The 24778-nt window shown below is 38.3% G+C and overlaps 1 protein-coding gene across 8 annotated transcripts in view; it reads left to right on the top strand.

Annotated features, from left to right (window-relative positions):
• Nucleotides 1-24778, top strand: part of YLPM1 (YLP motif containing 1) — a 33673-nt gene that overhangs the window by 5815 nt on the left and 3080 nt on the right. Inside the window, exons 4-19 of one of the 8 annotated variants that reach the window (XM_065752520.1) lie at nucleotides 650-1377; nucleotides 3477-4855; nucleotides 4889-5834; nucleotides 9122-9227; nucleotides 10962-11442; nucleotides 12556-12648; nucleotides 13056-13230; nucleotides 13377-13522; nucleotides 13857-14044; nucleotides 14695-14757; nucleotides 15123-15242; nucleotides 15608-15784; nucleotides 15997-16080; nucleotides 16296-16379; nucleotides 17074-17160; nucleotides 20052-20103. In XM_065752520.1, the coding sequence (XP_065608592.1) occupies nucleotides 650-1377; nucleotides 3477-4855; nucleotides 4889-5834; nucleotides 9122-9227; nucleotides 10962-11442; nucleotides 12556-12648; nucleotides 13056-13230; nucleotides 13377-13522; nucleotides 13857-14044; nucleotides 14695-14757; nucleotides 15123-15242; nucleotides 15608-15784; nucleotides 15997-16080; nucleotides 16296-16379; nucleotides 17074-17160; nucleotides 20052-20103 (4909 nt within the window). Of the gene's footprint in view, nucleotides 1-649; nucleotides 1378-3476; nucleotides 5835-9121; nucleotides 9228-10961; nucleotides 11443-12555; nucleotides 12649-13055; nucleotides 13231-13376; nucleotides 13523-13856; nucleotides 14045-14694; nucleotides 14758-15122; nucleotides 15243-15607; nucleotides 15785-15996; nucleotides 16081-16295; nucleotides 16380-17073; nucleotides 17161-20051; nucleotides 20104-24778 lie in introns of all 8 variants that reach the window. The other 7 variants (XM_065752539.1, XM_065752512.1, XM_065752556.1 and 4 more) reach the window with 7 other exon arrangements.

Below are 24778 nucleotides of genomic sequence, written 5' to 3'. Positions count from 1 at the left end.
TGGATAATTATGTCACTGTTGAAACCTTTAAGCTTTTAAGTAGATGTTAATTGCTGTATTAGTTGAACCAACTTTTTCTGAATTGGAAGAATTTGTACATTAAACTTTTATTTGTAGCTTTAAAAAAATCTGGAAGCATAACCCCCAGAATAGTAGGAAAGATCAATGCCATCAGTATTAGCACCTGAGGAAAAACTAACTTCACTGTGCAAATTATGTCATCTAGCAAAAGTTTAAAGAAAAACAACTGCTTGCAGCTGAAGCAACTCTGTGCAGGTTACTAGGTTTAGAAACCAAAGTCTTGAGAAGTAGTCATGTACTGCGTATAGTGGAAGTGTGAAGATTGATTTTGGGCTTTTGTAGCTGTAGTTAGCATTAAGTAATATCACAGTTCGGAGGCCTTTGATTATAGCTTTCTTCAGCTTTCCTGCATAAAACAGTATAGCCTTTTTATACATAAACGTTTGCCCTCCAGTGATATATTGTGTAATTTGATGTTAGATGTCAGAGTTTGCTTTTGTTTGGATGTTGTTCTTCCTCAACTGTATGCACAAGTCAGAAGTTGTGATAGGAGGAGTGATGCTAAAATGCATGGCTCTGATGGTAACTCAAAAGGTATTTTGAAGTTATCCCTGTATTCTCATTGTAGACAATGTCAGTGGAGATGCAACTGCGACATTATGAAACGCAGCAAAAACAGTTCCAGCAGCTTCATAAAGACTGGGAGCGATCGATGAACCAACAGTGGCAGCATCAACTTCAAACCTATCCTCATAAAGACCAACTTCAGGAGTATGAAAAACAGTGGAAAGCATGGGATGAACAGATGAAGGTCACTCAGTCCCATCTGCAGGAGAAAGTGAACTCGCTGCAAAATTTGAAGAGCCAGTATCCTGCAAATGTTTCACTTCCACCTCCGTTTGTTCCGTATTCCCAGTCTGCTCAGGGTGGCATTCCTGTTATGCCTCCAACTTTGCCTTCAACTACACCTCCACTGGTTCCCCCACCTCTGTCTTCTGTATCTCAGTTATCCAACTCCTCTGTCCCTTCAGGATCCAGTTCTCAAAGCAGTCAATCTACTGAAACACCAAGGCCAGCTCTGCTTCCCACTCCTGGTACCTATGCATCAAAAATGTCTACTTCACCTGTGTATTCAGCTTACCATTCTCAAGGAAGTTCATCCTTCAGCTCTTCAGACCACGGGAAGTCTCAAGTTCACCATAATAAACAAACTGAGCAAGGATGTGGGGAGCTGAAAACCCCTTCTGCATTGTCTTCAACATACACACCTACCATGCAGGATAAACCAGTGAGATCAGGTGGATTGCTTCCAGATCCTCCCAGATCAGCACGTTTTGAAGGCCCCAGAGGTCCTCGGTAAGGATAACTTTTTGATTTTTACATATTTGATGCTAAATGCATTTTGGTGATATATTAAGAAATGAAACCTCATTCTCAAATTTTCCTGAGTTCACGTGAGTTGTGTTTGACGGTGGTTTTGTTCTTAATGTATTTGGTCAAGTAGGTGCTGCCTTACTCTTAAAAGTCAGTGTTCTGTGTCTTTTATGTTGTTTCATATCTGCTATGTGCTTTGACTTAAGATCTTGGTTTTGAACTGTTTTCTTTCCGTAACTGGCATGATACAGTTTGCAGAAGCATCTGTTCTATCTAGCTGTTAGTTCAAGTCTGGTTGATGTGATGCTTACTGAATTAAAAAACTAAACAACAAAAAAACCAACAATTTATTCCATTAAATTGTTTCTATCCTTGCATGCTCTGCTAGGTTTTTATGGTTGTATCATCATGTTCGTTTGCATTGTCTTTGTTTTTGGAGTGCTCGTTCATGTATCCTAACTTGTGAAGTATTAGCAATGTAAGTTATTTTTTTTATAGCTTTCAGTAATTCTCTATCTCCTCATCGGTTTTAAAAAACAAGTGGTCTGGGGATCAGAAATCCAATTCTTGGTAGTATAGTTAGGCACAGACTGTTTTATAATTTGCTAGCGCAAATCATTTTTTACATGTTCATTGGTTGAAAGCTCATTATTGTGTGACAACAGGCTATGGATAATTAAGAATTTCTAGAAAGTGCATACAATGGCTTTATTTCTGAGGACACTTGAAGTATTTAAATAGCATGGTAACTTTTACGCATTTCTATATTGTAATTGTAAGACTGTTCTATGGTTTTCCCAAAAATCTGTTTACTGTTCTCAGTATCAGCAATAGAAAGACATTTTTTAATTGAACTTTTGATAAATTAAATATGTAGTGTGCTAACTGGTATATCCTAAAGTCACAGGTAATGATTAGATGTACGAGGAGATACCCACTGGCTCTATTTTAGCAATTTACATTTCTCAAAAATCTAAAGAATTTCCTTAAACGACTTTTCAGAATTTGGGGGATGAAGTACATTTGACAGCATGCAGACTTTTCTTCTAGTTCTACTTTTGATGCAAGCATCAATCCTTATAAAGCACGGTAGCAAGATATCTTAAATTTTAATTTTTTTTTCCTTCATCCTCTTTATCTTGACCTCCCTCACCCCAAGCAAAAGGCAGTTTTGTTCCAAAAGAAAATGTGCTTTCTACTTTTTCATCTTAGCTTAAGAGGATTATTGAAATTCTTTGACGTTGTATAAATGATCTAATTTGGTAAATTGTTCACGGAGGCATTTCTACAGCAAGTCAACTGATGCTGGTAGGTAGGCAATAATGAATTTATATCCAGTGAGACACAACTATGAATCCCAAACATCCAAGCAATTTGACTTCAGGCATAAGTTCTATATTTTGTGTAAAATGATTTCATTTGTTGTAAAGGTAAATCAGTATCTGTATGTATGCTTAAAGGTTGGATTTTTGATTATGTGATTGTATGAATTGTTCTTCATACTTGTTTGACGTCTTGTGTTTAAGCGAGGGCAGTTGTAGGTGTTCTCAAAAGGAATTCAGAAAGAGACGCCATAAAAAGCACTTATTTTACACATACTGTCTTCTTGTTGTCTTCATAATATCACGAACTGTTACAGAAATGATCTCTATCTGTAGATTTTCCTGTATGCCATTCATCACCATAGTTAAGTAAGCTTGTTGCATATTATTAAAGCAAAAGCTCAACAAGACCTATGGGTTTCAACAAAACTGGAAAACTAAAACTTTTCTCAGTTGAGTTTGGAAGGTTTGTGGGGTTTTTTTTTTGTTTGTTTGTTTGTTTTCCTTTTTTTAAGTCACATTTAAATCCTGAGATACTTAAGTTTTCTTTTTAGGGTCTGCAACTGGTTTAAATTTCTTCATCGTACAGTGTTGAAATGGAGATTTCTCCATGCTTCCATATTGGTTCAAATGGTTTTGGTTCTAAGGCACACTGAAGTACATCAGTTAATTATGGAGGTGTTAAATATCTTTTTTTTTTTTTTAAGAGTTCAGTTTGGCATATTCATTTGAGTAAAATTGCCTTTATTTCATGTACAGATTTGATGGACCTCGAGGAAGAGGATATGACAAATTTGAAGGCTCAAGACCAAGAGGGCCCCGTTTTGACTCGCAGCGCTCAGAAGGACACAGGTCACGTTTTGACCGACAGAATACTGATGGACAACATACAAGTAGATGGGGCAATATCCCACGTGGACCAGCAGGACAATTTTATACTTCCCAAAATACATCACATGCGCACGGTTCTCGACCTGGTGGTCCACGGTGGAGGGGGCCTAGGCCTCATTTAGGACAGCAGCAGTCACAAACAGACTCAAGATCAGAAAACAAAGAGCCTTTTACAGACATAGCTGGCAATCAGCAGCAGACTGTAAGTGGAACGCAATCTCCTCCTGATGTGAAGAGTACCAGTTCTGTTGAGCCAAATGAAGACCTGGCAAACACTCAACAGGAACCATCCAAAGCTGAAGTCAAAGAAACCACTTCAGACCCTCCTAAAAAATGGACATGGAGCTCACATGATCCTAATGAGCAAGTAGAAGAGCCCAAAGCAAGTACTTCACCTATTCCAAACCAGAATTCAGCATCCCTTTCTAGTAACTCTGTGACTTTGCAGTCAGGTGTTGCAAGGACAGGAGGTGCAGTAACCCCTGTAAAAGGAAATGAGGATCTGGATTCCACAGACAGTCAGTTGCTTGATTCTGATAGTGCCCAGGGCCTATCTGGGCCAGAAGACAGAGGGAAAGGGTCTTTTATGCATGAAGATAGAGGCAAGGGGCATATGAACAGAGGAAGAGGACAGGGCAGAGGGCAGGGAGATGGCCGTGGCTGGGGAATGGGCCGTGGCCGGGGAATGGGCAGGATGGATGGTGGCCGGGGAATGGGCAGGATGGATGGTGGCCGGGGTATGGGCAGGATGGATGGTGGCTGGGGAATGGGCAGGATGGACGATGGCCATGGCTGGGGAATGGGCAGGATGGACGATGGCCGTGGCAGAGGATACATGTACAGAGGCAGAGGGCAGGGGAGGCAGGCATCCATCCGTGGCAGGGGGATGTTCAGGAGAGCAGGCAGCAGGGAGAGGATGCCAGATGGGCGTTCAGGCAGCAGGGAGAGGATGCCAGATGGTCGATCTGGCAGCCGAGAGAGGATGATGGGTGGCCAATCTGATAGCCGGGAGAGGATGATGTCTAGCCGAGACAGAGAGCTAGCTGGGCGGCCAGGCAGCCGGGACAGGGGGCAGCGGGCAGGCAGCCGGGAGAGAGGCCCCGTCAGGCGGGCAGGCAGCAGGGAGAGGGAGCCCATGCGCAGGGCAGGCAGCAGGGAAAGAGTCCCTGTCAGGAGGGCAGGCAGCAGGGAGAGGGTCCCTGTCAGGAGGGCAGGTAGTCGTGAGAGAGGTCCTGTCAGGAGGGCGGGTAGTCGTGAGAGGGGTCCTGTCAGGAGGGGAGATAGCCGGGAGAGAGAAGCAGGAGGCAATATGGATAAACCAAGTCACCTAGGAGAAGACCCTGACAATATGCCTCCTTACCATCGAGATGAGACGCTCAGGGGTTCTTGGAGTCATGAAGATGAGAGAATGCATGAGGAATTTCCTTTGGATAGTAGAGATGACCCTTCAATGGAGCACGAGCATATGGATGACTGGGAAAGAGAACGATACTGGAGAGATCACAACTCAGATTATCAGGATGATTCTGTAGATCCATATGATAGAGATGACAGGCTGCCGTCTCACCATTCAATGCCTCCATTATCTCCACTACCACCACTACCTCATTTATCATCTGATCACGACAGACGAGATTCATGGTGGGATGACTGGAAGAGGCCAAGGGAGAGGGAACTAGAGAGAGATCTAGATAGGACTGGGAGATCCTCAGACATTTATGATCAAGATTTGGACAGAGAATGGGATAATAGAGACTGGGACATGAGACCTATGGATGACAGAGAAATGGGGAATTGTGACCTGGATATTCCCCCTCTACCACCACTACCACCCCTTCCACCTCTGGATAGATATCGTGAAGACAGGTGGAGAGATGATAGGAATAGAGACCATTATGACAGAGACCTCCGAGACAGGGGTGATCTGAGAATTCGAGAGTATCCAGAGAGATATGACACATGGCGGGAGAAACAAGACTTCATTCCTGAAAGGAATGATTGGGAGAGGGAGCGGTTGTCAGATAGGTGGTATCCAGATGATGGAGACAGAGTACGTTCTTTAGATGGTCAGCTGGATTCATCCCTTCTTCCACCTTCACATTCCTCCGATATGCTGGGAACAGATTCCAACCTGGACTCAGAACAGTCCTTGGGGGGAGTGATGGTCCTGAGCCAAAGACAGCATGAAATAATTTTGAAAGCTGCCCAGGAACTCAAAATGCTTCGGTAAGTTGCCTGATTCTGTCACATTTTGGGGGAAAAGTAAGTAGATGTTAAGGGGTTTTTTTAATCAATTTTCATATTATTGCATGAGCTCTAGAATGTTGAACTTCTGAGCTGGTATACTTCAATTGTATGGTATTGAGTGGGAGATGTTAATTTCCCTTTGCACATCTTCATGATGAATGTTTATTGTCATGCATTAGTATGTTTTGATGAGTTGACTTGTATTTCTGACTTATCTTGCTTTTTTTTTATTTCCAATGCAAATTAAATATTCTGTGTTTGCCAAGAAGTAGCTAGTTGTTGATGACCATAGATTTCTTAGGGATTGTGAATCCACGTCTAGTTTCAGCTGTTAAATAGGCAAGTCAGTCATACTGTAGCTTTAACCAGTCAAATGGACAGATTGGATGTGGATGAAGTTTTCAAAATCTTGGATCAGTGATGGTTTGCCTCTGAGATTGAGTTTTTGGTGATTTTATCATTTTTGTTTTCTTCATCTGTTTACTTCCTTCTCTCATCCTGCCTTTTTCAAGAGCATAAAATATACATTTATAAGTATTCTCTCTTTTTATTTTGCTTTGCATATAAGAAGTATTAATTTTAAAGCTGGGTTACTATGTTGAGGGAGTGTACTTTGTATATTTGTGGAACTAATGACTAAGAAGCCTTGTTTGACATCAGTCTGTTTCCAGTTCCATTAGGCATCTCACTTATGTGGTTTTCCAAGCTTGAGAGCAGTGTTCATTGTCTGGTTGAAGAAAACATCGTCCTGATGTAATTTCATGATCCTAGGAAGCTCTTGGAACCTCCTTTTTGGATGTTCATTCACTAATGGAGTTGCAATGACAATGGAGGTGTCATGACAATGAACCTGTTGCATGGTGCTTTTTATGTTTTTGCTCAAGTATGTTGTTATTCCCACTTCAGCTGACCCATAAAGTATTCAAAGCAAAGCTAACAGAATAGTTCAGTGCTTCTGCAAAGAGATGGTCCTCGTTTCTTGATTTCTTCTCCCATTTATATATTAATAGCTTAAATTCTTTTCACCATAGAATGGCAGTAGAAGCTCATGTGGAACTAGTTGTTTGGACCATCTCTATCACAGCTTTCAAGGATGAACTTATTTTTTCTTAAATAATAGAGCATTCTCCTGTTGAATAGGGCATTTTCCATTAGTTACTTTTCAAGATCTGTCCACGTCACCTGACCAACCTTTCTGTTATCCTCACATGAGCTTGTTGATAATTACTTCTTAAAATTCCATTATCTTCAGATGAGTTTGGTAATTGTTTTAAATAGTCATATCAGAGTCTACGTTGGAGAGATTCCTAATTCACATAGTGGAAACTATTTAATTTTTGAATACTACTTACTTTTTAATTAAGGAATAGTTTTTGTTTGTTTGTTTTCTTTTTAGAATGTTCCCTTATTTGAACTCTGTCATCCTCAGTGAATAATTTTGTCCAGCTTGGTTGATATTGCTTCTAGGGATCAACATGTGACTAGTAATCTGCAGGATATGAATGCAAAACCAACTCAAAATGCGAAAGTTTACCAAGAACTCATTTTAGAAAGCATCTCCTAAACTCTCTAAGGATTTAATAGGCATTTATTGCAAAATAAGTAGTAGAATAATATCTTCTTCTGCATCAGAAATATCCTAGGGTTCAGAAAATTTAGACATAGAAGAAGGAAGAGAACACAGGCCTCCTATTCAAGTGTTTTATTTGCAATTTGATGCATGGGTTTTGATGCATAAAACATATTCATGAGAAAACCAGAAATAAGTTTCTGCTTTATTCAGTGAAGGAGACAGAGGTCAGTGTGACTCATCCTCTTTGTGAGATACTGAGAAAGAGCTTAGGATTGACACCGAGTAAAGACTACAGTTCTAATTTTGCAAGCAAGATATTACGCTAAAATAATGAGCAGTTAAAACAAATGTTATCACCATTACATTAAACCATGTTGAACAATACAGAGAGATTTTGCACTTTTCTTGAAGCTGTTTTGTTTTCAAACTCAGAAGATTACTAAGCATGTGTCCCATATGGCAGGCCTTTAATTACATGCAGAAATGCAGGAAGAGTGATTTTTAAAGTGAGGGTAGAACTGTACTTTGTGAACCATTGCATAAGTGAATAATTTTATTAGAGCTGAAATACTTAAATGTAGAAATGAATATATTATTTGTAAGAAAGTAGATATACATGTCTAAGTCACTAAGAAGGAGAAATATAAATATTATAATATTCATACTATTTTTTAAATTGGATATGAGGATTTTCTTAAAATTAGTGACACAGGTACTCTGCATCAGGTTCTTATGAGCAGGTGACCCCCGTCTGATTGGTAGAGACAACTTTAAGGAGAATATTTTTGTTGTTTTTTAAACTTCCTTGATCCAAGAGCTACACTAGTAGTATGATGCATAATTGCTTTCATATCCAAAGGTACAGCCTTCATCTGTCTTTGTTTTTATTGAACATATGACAGCAGACTAGATGCTGCATACTGTTCTATATTTATCATGTGGTTTATTTTTCATAAGCCTGGCGTAAGGAACACACAAGCACTGGCAATTGCTCAGTTTACTCTTAGGACTAATGCAGGACATGGGAGCCTTTTCTGTGAGCCACACTGCCTTTGCATTGGATGCTGAACAGAGGCAATGCTGGTCAGGATGGCTTCTGTCGTGCCTAGTACAGAGAGATCCTGCTCTAAGTTCTTTTTTGGGCAATGCTGTAAAAACATGCAATTAATATGAACACAGAATTACTACAGTTGGAAATAAATAAATAAATAAAGCCAGGTAAACCAGTGTGAACAAAAACTGAATGCAATTTGAATAGAAGTTTGTAATCTGGTGGTTGCAGTATTCACTGCTGCCCTGTTTTCTGCTCCATAAAACAAGAAAAGGAAAGCTAACGTAACAACTTTGTTTTTAAATGTTGTCGTGTCTGTTGTGCTTTGTGTTGGCCTCAGTCTTGTTAGTATGCAACCTTGAATGAGTCCCAGAGCACTTAGGCGTATGTCCATGGGGCTTCACATTTACAGGTGCTGGTGAAAGATAAAAATCCAGCTTTGCTCTTTACTGTTGAAGCAGAGTGGTTCTGGCCAAGTTCAGAGGATATCTGTGGTGAAAAAGGAGGCAGGTAATATATAAATATCTCAATGGCTAATAAGGTGGATGTGAAACAGGGATTTCTCAATCACAGTTGACCATATAATGCCATGTTCTCACTTAAGCAACAGTCTGATACAACTTTCTTATGATTCATGTGCAGAGAGCAAAAAGAACAGATGCAAAAGTTGAAAGAGTTTAAACCTGACATTTCCACGCAGGACTCTCCAAGATCACAGAACACAGGCACGAGGCCAGGTGCCTTCCAGGTAAATCCATCTCAAGACAATGTAACGTGCTAGTAGTAATTGCTATCTGTGTGAATTTCACGTAACTTCTGTGCTATGATGATCAAACTTCTCTGTGAAATTACCTCTCCAGCAGTCCTTACAACTTTGTCTTTTGTTGAGGCAAAGCGCCTTTGTGGTTTCTTCAGACTTTCCAAAGCCTGTCTTATTCAATTCACTGTGTCTTACAAGCATGGCCCACAGGAGACAGTAGCTCATGAGATTTGACATTCTAAATTGCTGTAGGACGATGGTCAAGAAAAGCTGAACTCTTACAAAGAAAGTTTGTAAGGCTCATGAGAACACCCTCCTTTTCCCCACCTCACTAGGTGGGGATGCTGGAGATGCTTTGAATACTAGATTGCTCTACTTTTCCTGCTTCATGGGCTCTTTATTCTTTGAAGTTGAGAGGAAGGAAATTTGAGGATAGTTTCATCAGAAACTCAGGTAAAGTGGGTGTTGGTTTGCTGTTGGTTGTCTTTAAAGGACTTCTCATTACTGTCTAGAATATTGTGAAGTGCTTGAAAGCTAACATCTGTGCACTTCTATGCCTCTATGTTCTGCTATTTCATCTCCTGGTTGGTCCTGAGAACTCTTCTCAGATGCTTTAATTTGTATTTTGATATCTCACATCAGGTTAAAAAACAACTGAACTTCTGCAGCCATAATTACTTGCATTTATAAAGCCTTGCTAAAACAAAGAAACAGTTTTGTTACATGTATGTCGAAGGAGATACTGAGATGATGCACAGACTGTGATGTCTTAGCCCAAAAGTTACTGGTACCAATAAACTTGGCTGTACTGACCTGTGATCCTGTCCTTTAGCCAGGTCAAACTGTCTTTGTCCGTCCTCCCAGATAAGCGTTACACTGTGGATGAGACACTACAAGTTTTCTTTTTGCCTTGCTGACGTCTTTCTTGTTTAGTGTCTATAAAGTCAAGTAATAGAACACATTTCCTACCAAGAACTGCAGACGTGATGACACCTTTAGGAAGTGACTTTACTCCTTAACTTTGCTATTTTGTATCTCAGAGTACATCCATCTGCCTAGAGGTTTTCAAACAACTGTTATATTAATAAAGATTTCTGCTGTGTCTTTGAACTTAAAGCTTCGCTTGTATCTACAACTGTTCTCCAAGTTCTGTTGCGTACTGCTTATGAGGCTGCCTGTAACTTTGCAGCTACTATGATGCTGAAAAGACTCTTGTGACACAGTATGTGGTGTTGGGTTCAGGAAGGGATCTTATTTTTTCATTGGGCAGCACCTTCCCATTGACCAGATTGCATTAAGAGTTTTTCAGGTGGTACTGCTCTTTGGGTTTTTTTTCCAGGGGCTTCCAGGAAGAAGCTGGCCTTACCAATCCTTTTGTGCCTCATCAAGTTGGCCCTACTTCTAGACTATTTCAGCCTCCTCACTGACAGCAGGAATCTTTGGGAATTAAACTGTTGACACTTTTGAACTAAGTCTGGCCTACTGGAGCTTAAATTGTTATTTCTTTATTTATTTTAAGGAGAAGATAGTACCTAAGCATTCGTGTAGTGAACAAACACCAAATTAATTGTGGCTGCCAGTTCTTGAAATACTGTGCTCCTACCTGTAGCGCCTTGCTGGAGGTACTATATAATTTGATTACAGATTGCCATTGTGCTTACTGACTTAGGATGGGAGAAGGTTAGATGACAGATCTCTATTTAAAGTGCTTTCTGCATCTAGGTCTCTTCTCAGCTATCTTCAGAGGCACCATTAGAAGCCCAAGCTATTAAACCTTCTCCTGCTGTTATTATAAAGCCTCCCGTGTTGTTCAGACAGCCCACCCCTGTGACAAGACCACCTGCCCCACTGGCAAGGCCTGCTACAGCTATGACAAGGCCACATACTCCAGTTTCTACTCCAGCTACAACCCCAAGTCATGATCAGTCTTTAAAACCATCACCTTCTGCTGTGGAACAGGAACGCTGGGATGAAGATTCTTTCCACGGACTCTGGGACACAAATGAGGATAAAGGAGCAAATATGGAATATGAGTTACGTAAACAGGAGTCAATGATGCCTCCACCTGTATCCTCGCCTGTGAAAGTTCCTGCTGTTCACACCCCTGTTCCGTCAGCTGTGCCAGGATCACTGCCCCCAGTTGTTCCACCAGTTCCTAAACCACCTGTAATACAGCAGACTGTGGATTACGGCCATGGACGAGGTGAGTATTACAGTGGGCATATTTGTTCTGTAATTGAGAGATAGTTCTCTATTAGCTTCTTTCTAAAGAAGCATGCTACTCAGTGTATGCTTTATATATGTTGCAGCTGACATCTAAGCTGTGTATGCTGTTATCTAATGCCAAGCAATGCAATTTTTAATGACTCAGTAACCTCCAGTCTTGTTTAATGTTTTCTGTAATGCTGTGATAGTGAGCTTTCCATGTGAACTGGAATCTGCCTCTAACAAACACCAACTGATGTGATCACGTCAACATGTTATATTTAGATTGATACTGATACTTTCCCTTAATCTCTTTAATAGCTGAGTATAGGAGTAACTGTTAGAAAGTGTTCTGGATTGTTACAGTTCTGAGGAGCAACTTACAATCTGCTTTAAGTTACTCATGTTTGTGTTGTTTATATACTGCTTAATAGGTATGAGGTACCCCCTTCAACAGTACCTAGAGCCCCCTGGAACCAGTGTCCTGGTTCTGAGGAGAAAGAACACTTAACAGGCATATAAAACCTAAGCAGTGAAAGCTTATCAAAACTAAAATTCAATACTAGTTTTTAATCAATTTTTTTCATTCTGAAAGCTCTTAACAAAACTGAAATCATGTCATAAAGAAATTCATAAACTGAATTGTCATTTAAAGAACATTTTTTCTCTTTAAGATGCTCTACTCCGTAAGTATTGAAGCCGTATTGATTCCAATCAGTAGACATTTTACAAAAAATTGTTTTACAAAAAACTGTGACCATTAGGAATCTTAAGTGAGCACATAGTATAGAAGTTCTGTGAGTTACTGAAACTTTAATATCGTAAGGTTTATAATCTAACTGCACGTGGTACCTGAACTCATCCAAAGAAATTGTTGCATTGTTAAGATGAAGAGATATGCATACCTATACACACACATTTCAGATTTTTTAATAAACCATGCTGTTCTGTATCTATGTGTAGTTCTTTCTGCGTTGCTTATTAAAATAAATTTGGTAAGTCATTTCAGTTTTTTCTAAAGCCATTGATTGATAGCTTTTCACAACAAAGGAAAGGAAATGGAAGAAGGGTATTTTAAGATCTAAATTGTTTTCTGATTATTTCTAACTAGATATAACCACCAGTAAAGTGGAACAGATTCCATATGGGGAGAGGGTAACTCTGCGTCCAGAACCTCTACCAGAGAGGCAAACATTTCAAAAAGGTAGGGAGTGCTTGGTTACCTCTCAGACCATTGGTTAGCACTTCAGCAAGGTTATAAGGCACTAGAAGTGTATTTTAAACAAAGTAACTTCTGTTTTAAGTCTGGAACCACTTTATTTTCTTCTAAGGCACTTCAAAATAACAGTTTATATTGTCCAGTGGAGAAATTCAGCCAATGACCAAGCCACTTTAAAAACCTAGTTTGTTACGTTTATGTAGGATTACTTGATTTGCTTGTCTTTCACTGTTTGGAAGACAGATTCAGTGGCTAAGTAAGTTCATTCTGGTCCAGGCATCACGTATTTCTGTATGCTTCTCCTGTACTCTTGTTTTTTTGTTTATCCTTCAAAAATAATAAATTCAGGGTATGTTTTAGTAGTTTGGATTTACATGTGTTTCTTTTTTCAGAGCACCCTGGTCGTTACAACAGAGAAAGAGACCGCGAGCCCTATTTTGAGCGTCAAGGCAACTCAAATGCAGATCACAGGGATTTCAAGAGGGAGCGGGAATTACACAGAGACCGTGGTTCTGTGGACTATGACCGAGAGAGGTTTGAAAAAGAGCGTCATCCCCGAGATGATAGGTATGCAGTTCTGGAACATTCCTGAAATCAATGTGATTCAGGCTATATTGCATAGCAGGCTGTCCTTTTTGCCTGAGGTATATGCTCATTTCTCTCTGGAGTCCATAGTAGAAATTCTAGGAAAACACAGAATTCTCCTTTTGCAGGGTTCTTCCTACCACACCTTCAAGGGCTCCGTCTTACCGTGACAAGAAAGACCATCCCTCCTCCAGGAGGGGTGGATTTGACCGACCACCGTATGAAAGGAAGGCAGATCGCCCAGCATATGATCATGGGCCATCCATGTTTGGAGGTACAGTTTCTCAGTCCTGAAGACTTGCTAAAGTATGATAAATTTTATGAGAAATACAGATTAACAGATGTGGAGTTAGGAGAAGATCAATTGATTTGCAGTATTTCTTCATGAAGAATACAGCATTCCTGAAAATTTATTTGGGTAATGTAAAAAAAAAAATTGTGTTTCTCAGTGGGAGTGGGATTGGGAAAGTGGTTACATACTCTGCTAGAAATGCCTTTGACTGTATTAGTCTCCAAACTAGAACTTTAAATTGTTTTGGGGAAACATCCGTGAATTTATCCTAAAGTAATGAGAGTCTATTAAAATTTCTTAATTTTTCTTAACTAAGAAAATTCTTCTGTCCAATCACTGGAATTTGAAGGTGATCGTAGAAATTATCCTGAGGAAAGGATTCCTATTTCTGCTCCATCAATGCCCCGTCAGCCACCACCTGCTCCAAGAGTGGAAAGGAAGCCAGAATCTAAAAATGTAGATGATATTTTGAAGCCACCAGGACGAGATAGCAGGCCAGAAAGGGTGCGTATGTGTTGCAACAGTTTCCTTGAAGTTTGTATACAGGTAAAAAGCTCATGAGTGTGGTATGTTGGGAAGAAGGCTGTGTTTGAGGAAGCAGTTTAAATTTTGTTGGTTTCTTTGCAACCCAGAATGTTGTAGCATAGCCCTAAGGACTCCAGAGGAGATGTAAACCTCCTAGGCAAGATAATATGAAATTCCTATTAGTTGGTAATATCTCTGTGTTTTATATTCTTCTGAGGTCTTCGCTTGGGTTTTTGATGTATCAAAGGAAAGTTTCAGCTTTACCAAGAGTCAGAGAGGTGACAGTACACTATTAAAAAAAATAATAAAAAATCAGGACAAAATCCAGCCTATAAAGCATGTATGCAAGATATGTTAAATTAGTTTTATTGTAACCAGTTTTGTACCAGCTTATGCAGTGTGAACTGAGAAAGCTAACATCACATAATCTTATTAGTATTCCTAGGGAACTTCCTTCATGCATCTCAACCTTGTTTGTAAAACCTGGCAGTGAAGCACTGTACTGGCTTTGCCTTTATGATATTCATAATGGTGAGCCCAGGGCACATAATTCTACAGAAGATTTTTTTTAATATGAAATTATTAAATATAGTAGTCTCCTGCCTTTTCATACGCAATCTTTTTTTCAGATTGTAATCATCATGAGAGGGTTGCCTGGCAGTGGAAAGACACATGTAGCAAAACTCATCAGGGTATGTAGACAACTGCTCACTGTAGTGGTGGTGATCTCTTTCTTGTGCTTTATTTGCTCTTTTTTTTTTGTTTTTTTTTTTTTTTTTGGTTCAGTATATGAGGGTAAAAATTAAGTCAGCCTTTGTGGAAGACACAAGACCAGAATCTAGAATTCCAATCTGTTGTTATTTCATGTTCTGTGTTTTCATGTAGGATGTGAATCCTGTCCACTATTAGCAATCATGAGGAATACTGCTCTCTTTTTATTTTGAATATAGAACTGGGAGTTGCAGTTTGCCAGTACTATTTTGAGTGTCTTACATAACAAAATGAAATTTGTATAGATACTCTAGAATGCATGTTTTCTGTTTTGCTTTCCTCCTAGGATAAGGAAGTAGAGTGTGGAGGACCTGCACCAAGAGTGCTCAGCCTGGATGACTATTTCATCACTGAAGTAGAAAAGGAAGAGAGAGACCCAGATACAGGGAAAAAAGTGAAAAAGAAGGTACTTTTAATTGATCTGCTTATTTTTACAGAGAAGCGAAACATTGTGGTACAACACAGTAGCAATCAGAATTTCTTTATTTTGTTTTGGGAGAATGCAGGGGTCTTTGAGTTGTTTTGTAAAACAAGTCAATATAGAATCAGAATATCCTGAGTTGGAAGGGATCCATAAGGATCATGAAGTCCAATTCCTAATGTGACTAATATAACTATACCTAATATAACTTAAGGGCAGAATGGGTGAGTGACTGAAAGCTGATTTGGAAGAAACCTTTCCCATACTGTTGCACTTCATGGTCAGGATATTCAGCAGTTGAATATTAGTAGTTTAATAGTTGTCCTCAATTGCCTTTGTCATTAAACCAGGTGATGGAATATGAATATGAAGCTGATATGGAAGAGACTTACCGTACCAGCATGTTTAAAACTTTCAAAAAGACATTGGATGATGGCTTCTTCCCTTTCATTATCCTTGATGCTATCAATGATAGAGTGAGACATTTTGAGCAGTTTTGGAGCGCAGCAAAAACCAAAGGTTTTGAGGTAAATATCTTAAAGACGTTTGAAATGCTTAACACTTGTGTGCTGGTATTTCAGAATGTAAAGTCTTTCCCGCATTAAGAGCACTGTGGTCTACAATTACAAATTTACTTTTTTTAGATGTACAGCAGCGATCCTATATCATCAGATAAAAAAAGAGCTCTGAAAATTGATTTATTGCATCTAAGATACAGCATCTAATATTATCTTTGTAGGTGTACTTGGCTGAAATGAGTGCAGATAACCAGACCTGTTCCAAAAGGAATGTTCATGGACGCAAGCTAAAGGACATCAGCAGGGTAACTGTATAGATATGAAGTCACTGATTACAAGTTGTGTTGCATTTTTGCTCCTGCGGTTGTTGGAAAACTTGGTCTCTTTCAGTCTACGTAATCCCTACAGCTGGTAGTTATTCCATGGGCTTGTCTGAAATGATTAACAAAAAGATGAATCTGTTCTTGATTTTTCCTTTGAATCTCTTGTATTTTTTAAGTACTTTGTTTTTCTTTCTTAGATGTCTGATCACTGGGAGGCAGCACCACGTCACATGATGCGCCTGGACATTCGTTCTCTGTTGCAAGATGCTGCTATTGAAGAGGTAAGAATATCTCTGCTAGTTAAAAGGATAAATTATGGAGATGTGACTATACTGAAAATATGAAGCAGAGGAAGAGACAATTGCAACAGGTTCTGCAGGCCCTGTAGAAAGCCAACATTTCTGTCAAACAAATGTATTCCATTATTCTTAACAGTTATGCAGTCTACAAAGGCACGTGCTACTTTTGAGGGGTTTTTTAGAACCTGGGCTTGATGGATCTTTGAGGAAGAGTTAAAACCACTTCATTCTTTGGCAACTGTTAGGGCCAACTGAAGGGTATTTTTGCTCTCTCATAGCTTGGCACTTTTTCACATTAGTGGATCGAAACTTGAGAAATAATTAGTAATGAGTAATAACTTATTTTAGCTATAAGTAAAAGGATGAACAAACTTTTCTGGGTCCCTGCTCTGAGAAATTGAGACCCGTGATGAGTAGATAAATAGCATTTAGCAGATTATACTTACTATATAAGTATGCTACCTTTTCTTTCCATTTACAGTTTGCCATAATGCACATATTAGATGTGCTATGTTTTTGCATCCTTCTTTGGGAGGCATTTCAGGAGTTCTGCTGCTATGCTAATCATATCTTTATCCTTCAATTTGAACTTGGAATATTCAGCTTACTTGCTTGAAAGATATGGCTTTAGGAGTCAAGCAGTGCTTTTTAAGTCTGTTTTTGTGCTTTGTAACAGGTGGAGATGGAGGATTTTGATGCAAATATTGAAGACCAGAAAGAAGAAGCCAAAAAAGATGCAACAGAGGAAGAAGAGAGTGAACTGGTAGGAGACACATCAGCCATCTCTAACAAAATGCTTGTTGATATGTTTGAGGGAGAGTCTTGTAAATGCCAACCTGTTGCCACTCTTAGCAGTACCATCTTAATACACACATTTCTAGTCATTCCTGCCTTAAAACATTTCTAAGAGAACTTCAATGTTAAATCTTGTTATTCCTAACTGAAGTTTTAAAATCATCTTTAAGTGTATGCTACAAATAGTATTATCAGAGCAACATGCCTCTTGCAGACAGTTGTTTATAAATTACAGTACACTGTAGCTTTCTCTTCCAGATTATCTATGTATCACACCAAGTGGAGAGGTGGGAAGAATGGGCAAAGACTCAATTCTTCTTATGTGTCTAAAGAACTCATCTCAACTGTCATAGTATATGATAACATACGAAGAATACTTTCTCTGTCAAAGCATTCTGACCTTGTCAGTAATGTATTTCCAAGATGAGGGGTGAGATCTCTTGGATGAATGAAAGTTAGAGAATTGCCCTGTGGTCTGACTCTTGGGATTATGTGTTTAGAAGGCCTCTGTGTGCAACTTCTTGGTGTGTGTTGGTCGGGGCTCAAAGAGTTGAAAGTGTCAAATCCTAGTTCCCACAACCAAGCAGTTAAATTCCAATAAACAGGAAGTAAGCAAAAGCTGGGACAAGCTAATTCCATTTTCTTAATCAAAACATGTTTCTTCAGGAGTGGCAGTCTAGAAAATACCTGAAGTCCAGAATAAGAAAAATAAAATTTAGGAAGAATGGATTTTAATCAGCATCTGGTTTTTGTTTTTTTGCAGTATGACTCATTCATTCTCTTGGTTAAATTATTCTCTGACAGTATGAGACTGCATAAGGTGTGGTTAGAAGTCTTTAAAGGTGCATCCATGTTTACAAGATCATGGCTGCTAGTTTCTCATTTCTTGAAGACAGGTTTTGTCTAGAAAAGAAAGTTGTCTGTAGCTTTTGAGATAAATATGTACATAAATGTGTGTGTGTTTATGGGCTTTGGGGACTGTCCTATTGCACAGCACATTATAAGAACAGGCCTTTATGAGACAAGGAGAAACCATGGTGGTGAAAATTATGCAAAATATTAATAACTAAAAGTAATCTACATAAAAGTATGCCTTCTGTTCAGATTCATGAGAGGTGATAAATATCAAAGAATTATCTGCTCTATGTAATCTCTACTGTAGAGTCACCTGGCTAATCTCAGAGAGATATGTCAGACAGGAAGGTGGGACAGTACATTGTGTTTCATATCTGTCACCTTCTTGAGAACAGTCAGTAAGTTTCTTCTGTTCATTTTACTATACTTCTCTTAATCCTGTGGAAAAAGAGAGGTCTGGAGCTCCATCTGCTATCTGGTCTTAATCTTTTTCTATCCTATCTGAGGACTTGGATACATCAGCACACATTAGGGCATTTCACACCATCCAAGTCACTCTTTTGTTGCTATTATCAACTCTTGTAGGGTTGTTTGAAGCGTTCAGGCAGTTCTTGCTTTTCTGTGCTCCATGGTATGATTTACTGATGCATTTAACTTAGTGTTCTGACTAGCGTATCACACATTGCATTTTTGATACAGGCTTCTAGTTGTGGTGTGACTTCTGAGAAACTTTTAATGTGCAACTTGATTTTAGAAGATATACATACGTACCTGAATGTTTTCTGTCACAACAAAATACTGCAGCACAAACACCTTTAGTTTATACTAATTACAGAATCAATTAACAAACATTAAAATACAGAAATCTTGATGATCTCAAATCACTGATGTATACTTGACAGAAGAGAGATCTGCCAAGGATTTTGGAAAGCAGTGCTGAAGATAACCAAAAGCAGTGTAGCTCTCTGGAATGTTGCACTCTGATTTAGTAACTCCTAGCATTCACTAATACACATGTATTTGTACTGGAGACAACATATAAGTAGAGCAGGGAACAAGTTAGTGTATTAAAACTGCTCTGTGGATTGTTTGCTGAAATCTTCTAGAGTGGTTCTTTTCCCAAAAATCCTTCTTAAAACAGTGGAACCTTCACAGAGGTTTGGTTTCACTACAGTCGGCTTTTTACATGATTGCAGAGAAACGTAAATAGTTTCATACCAAATCTGTTACAAGGTATTGCTTAAGGATTTACTTGTTGAAGAGTACAAAATAAATTGCAAGAAAATACTTAAAATAAATACCTTTTGCCAAATTTAATATCCTCATCTTCATTTGCAAGGAATGAACTGGCTAAAGATAGTTACATATAAAATGTTTGGTGCCATTATTTGTAGGGGAAGGGTGCTTGGAAGGAATCACTGAAATATGATGAGAGTTATTTTAAATGAAAACTAGCAGTTAAATCTCAGAGATTCAGCAGATGCTAACTCTTTTTTAAAATAGAAAAATAATTTTGTTGTGGACTGAGCATTTAGAAAAGAATATATTTATTTGAAAGGATTAAATGAAACTTGTGTGTAGTAAATCTGGAAATACATTCTTAAAAGCATGTGACTTAGGTAACTTTTGCGTTTGTATTTGTAAAGCCTTGAATATTCTTAATGCCTGATAAATTGTGTTGCTGGAACTTTGCCACCTGGGATTTATATAATCTAGTAACAGTGCACACAGCATCATTTTGCTATCTGTTAGACTTGTTTGGAGTTCTATGTCGGAAGCAGCATTCTTGTAATGATGTGCAAGGGCTGCTAAAATCACTGAAAGGGAAGTGGATGCAGAAGTTATGAAATACTGAGTAATTTGTTTCCTTCACCTGATAACAAGAGTTGTGTCTTACAAAAAGAAATACCTTAAGCTCCCATTGTAATGCTGTTTCCAGTTCAAAAGTGATATGCATGTGTATCTCTCTCTAATCCTCCGAGCTTCTCTCTGTGTATGATTTAGGGTTACATTCCGAAAAGCAAATGGGAGATGGACACTTCTGAGGCAAAGCTAGGTGGGTATTTATTTTTTCCTGTTTCTTATAGTTGGTATCTGATATTTGCAAATCTTTAATTTTCATTTTGACTGGGCTTCCCTAATAAAGACAGATAAATGTATTGGTCTCCTATGTGTATCTGAAACTGTAAAAACCTTTATACAAAAGAAAGGAATTTCTCTCTGCTGCCAGAGCCAAGGCAGTTATGACTTCGTAGCTATCACTGTGTTGTATCCTCATTAATTGCTCTTTCATCTGTTCACGGAAAGTATTTTGTTGTAAAATTGAAAGCAAACAGTATTTCTATTCTTTGTTCATCTCTTCCACATTACAAAAAGCAAAGTGTCAGTTTACATTACACTACATTCTTGTTCATCCTGCGTATGTTTTTCTCAAGCCTAAATGTCATCAGTAACTTCTTACTTTCTGGGATACTTGCATAGTAAGTAAAACTGTACTGAAGTTGCATCTTCCTTTCCATAACTGGCATGTGTGTGGACAAAAGTGCCATATGTATTATTGTGTTTTCAAAAATGTATGCACTAATGATTTAAAAGTTCATCATGCTTTTCAAATTCCAGGAGAGTAGTAGAATTCTTAGTAGGGATGCAGAATGGACTTTACAGGAATACAAGGGCGTTTTGTTTACTGCTCTCTGGATTAGATATGCTGGCTGCATTGTACTTAAGTGCTGACACTATAATTCTGTCCAAACCAAAAGCAACTTTCAGGCTGAAATGCAGGCACCATGGGTGTGATGGAGTGCGTAAATGTGAGAAGGATTTTTCAGTTATGGGTTTATTAATTTTTTTTCCTAATGAAGAATAATGTTACGAAGTCAATATTTTATCAGTGGAATCTGCATAAAATTACAATTTTCTGTCACATCTATGAGAAGTAACAAATACCTGAATGGGATACAGCACATCATGACAATTTTGAGATCTACTTCTTCATGTGTGGTACAACCCTGTGTATCACTATTTTCCAGTAACCATTACACCGTTGTACAGCAGAAATAACTCTGGAAGTTCTGGCTTACATAAAACAGCCTTTCATCTCTTACTGTTAACTGTGAAGCTGCACCATCTCTTTTGCTGCTGTGCTCTTTTTTTAAGTGATCTAAGTATTTGTGGTATATATGGACTTTGTGGCACCTGCGTTACAACTGAAGGAGCCTCAGAGGTTCCGACATGTCAAACAGCTAGGCACGTGAAGACATAATTAATTGAGGTTTTTTCTGCGCTCTTGATTTAAGAGTTAATTATTTTTGATATCTTAAGATTATATCTTAAGTTTGTATTGATTTTTTTTTTCAGTGCTTCATTGTTGAAGGACACAAGGCTTGATATGCTATGTGTTGTTCTAAATAACATGGTCCTGTGAACACTGAATAGTAGGAACAGATGTGTTATACTGCTTACAGTGAACTTTAACTCATCCCATGCACGTTATTAGTACAGTGGGAATCTAGTGTTTGTCCTAAAGCACTTTTATGTTTTGTTTTCATTAACACAGGGACTGTGACTGCAGCAGAAATTTACAGTTAGCTTTCAAAGCTTACCTCACTCTTGGTCAACTACTGCTAATAGATAGCAAAGAACTGCACTGATTTTCTTTCCGTGGGTAAACTTTGTAATGTAAAATGCAAGAGGATTTTTATATGGTCTCAACATAAATGTAAAATCGGGAGTTAGCAGCAGCAACATTAATTACATTCTAAAATAAATTGCTTGTAAGATTGTTGAAATAATCCTTTAACAATCAGAACTCACTTAACAAACTGAACTTTAGCTAGCTACAAGTTACAGATACAGGTGCTGCAAAGGTATTTCTATTAGATCTGTATTTGCAACTTTTCTTCTATAAGTACTTTCCAGATTCCCATTTACAAATATATGGAACTGTAGATTAGATGTAAATTCTAACAGAAGATATTTTTTAAAAAGCCTGACATTCCTGTGTTATGAACACTGGGGTTTTTTGAAAAAGTTCTCTGCAAGGTCAGAGAGCTTTTAGCTCTGGGTATGCTTTATAAACACCTGCAGTCTGCAAGTAAGGATGATTCCATTAACTTGAAGGCCCATTTCAACTGATGACCTCTTAAAATTATTTCCTGAATGGCATGCAAACTGTGGTATGCATTTGCTGTTCCAAAATTGGGTTGTTTCTTGGGAGCTGGCCTGCCCACTAGATTTATTACCTCAGTCCCAACAGGCGTGAGTCTTCACAAGTCATTTAATGCGGAATCCAAAAACAGCACTGTAAATCTTGTTTTGCCTTTTGGTTTTCTTTCGGAATGGACACTGTTACATGGGAACACAGTAAGATCTTACTGATCATGATAAGACTCAGAAAAGGTCCAAAAAGTTTGGCTTCTTTTAGCTGCAGTGCTGACTGTGCTAGTCTCCATACTACTTGCCCCAGAGCTCTTGCTTTCATTTAAATTTACTTTGGCATGAACGATGCATTCCTCTGACTGTGTGCTGGTATATTGTTTCCTTACGTGTTGTGACTGCACAACCATATTTTTACTCTAAAATTTAGTCACTACTACTTCAGTTTTAGCGTGTACTTACACACAGGTTCTTAACCTTACTGAAATGGAGACATATTTTTAAAGACTGACTGTAAATGTTCAGTGCAAGCCTGTTTGGAAGCATGGCTTAACTGTGAGTTGGACAAACTTCTGTGAATGGTGAAATGAGCTGTGCCAAAGCTGAAGTTCTGATGCCATTGTAAAATCTGTTCTGGGATGCAAATAACATTCTACTTAAAACATTGCGGCTTTCCTGTAAGAATTGCAGAAATCTAGTTGATTGATAAATTCATTTTTTGAAGGAGCAGATGAAGTAAGTTACTTTCTGAAACCTTATTATTAAAATTCTCAAGGTGAGTTTTTAAGTTCAATAGGTATTTTAAAATGCTACTGTTTCATTGTTTTTAAAATTGAAACGGTACAAGAATTTGTTTGACCGTTTAACACTGAGTAATTGTCTATCATAAATATTCACAAGCACCAATGTTACACAGTGGCACCTTGTCTCATTTTCCAGAAAGTTTAAAAATAATAATAGTTTAAAAAAAAATAGGCTCTCTTTGCAGTGTTTTGTGGTAGGCATTTCATATTTAGTAGTTTAGTGGGTAGGGATGGTGTTAGGAGGATGGTTGGACTAGATGATCTTGTAGGTCCTTTCCAACCTAATGTACCTATGAACCTATATCACCTTAGAGTGTGTCTGCTGCACATGGACCACAGTGGTATAGATGGGAGCAGATCTCTCAGGAAAGACAAACCAACTTTAAACATGGAAGGAGATAAATTTTGCGTAGCAGTAACAAAAAGGACTGGGGGGGATGTCATGTTCTGAATGTCTCTGGAAGTCTGGTTATGAGTTATACATTTCTTAGCAGTGTTTTCAGTTTGTCTGTTTGTCCCAAGGGACCTTGGAGGGTGAACTCTTCCACCATGGTAATGAGATACACTTGCATTAGAGCATGTTGTCTTCCAACAAGAATGTGTCTGCGTTATGCATAAATATCATCATAGCTTCTGGACTCTCAATTCTTCACGTTCCTAAATGCTCCTCACTGTTCCTTGCTATCCCTCTTAATGTCCTTTTTTTTTTTTTTCTGGAAACATTTATTCTGTGAATGGTCTGCGCTGATCATTCTGAGAATAATATGAAGAAGTAGTGCAAGATGTTACATGCTGAGTAACAGGAATATTGTGTAAATTGATTTTGTCTTCTAGAGGGAGTACCATCTTTCTGTGGAGATTGAGCTTCAAATTTGGCAGATTTAACTTAGAACTAAAGAAGAATCATAAGTGAATCATGTAACAAGATATAATGTAACAGATAAATATTCTGCACAGAGTTTTCTTAAATGTTCTGTTTGGCAGAGAGGAATTTAAATGTTTTCTTAGAAGAAATTCTGTATCTGTTGCAGGGAAATGGGGCAGAGGTTGATTCTTAAAAAAAAAAAAAAAACCTAGTTGTATGAGGGAGAAATTACTTCAGCAGTTTATGGCACTGAAACTTTACTGGCATGTTTACATCACCATTGCCTCGCCTTCTATCTCCTATATTAAGTAAAAAATACTCATCTCTGAACTGATCTTCTTTAATACATACTTCTGAACATCATCTTCTGCTCTCCAGAAAATATATTTGAATATATTTGTGTATTTGATTTATTTAGAGGCCTTCTGTGGGTAATTTTGATTACATCACTGACTTTTGAGCAATGTTACTGATATAACTGGAAGTGGTCCACAGAATATCATTACTGTGCTTATTATTTCTTCTTCATGTGCTTAGTCGGTTTTAGAATGGGGCCATCCAACCACAGAAGTACTAGGATTTACTTTGACTTGTGGAGCTAGATTTTGTTTTCATGTCTTACTGTTCATAACCTCAAAATGAGCAATTCCTTTGTCTTCTTCCTAAAAGCAGTTTACCATATAATTTCAAGGTGGTGATGTTCTTTTCACTGGAAATAAGTATCGAAAGAGGAACAAAATTTTAGAATTGTTTTTCCTAATGTCTTTGTTGATTCAGTAAGGAAAAGAAGAAAATGGTGACTGTTGGACAATCGTATTTTTCAGATATTTGTGACTGACGTGCAACAAAAGATTCTGACGTTTCTGAGGCTTCTGGGGGTGGTTCTTCCTTTGGGGAGAAATAAAAAG

Source organism: Cyrtonyx montezumae, unplaced genomic scaffold (genome assembly GCF_038088225.1).
Source record: "Cyrtonyx montezumae isolate F1298 unplaced genomic scaffold, pur_monq_1.0 scaffold_10, whole genome shotgun sequence".
NCBI classification, from domain to species: Eukaryota; Metazoa; Chordata; class Aves; order Galliformes; family Odontophoridae; genus Cyrtonyx; species Cyrtonyx montezumae.
This window is presented reverse-complemented; position numbering and strand designations above follow the sequence as displayed.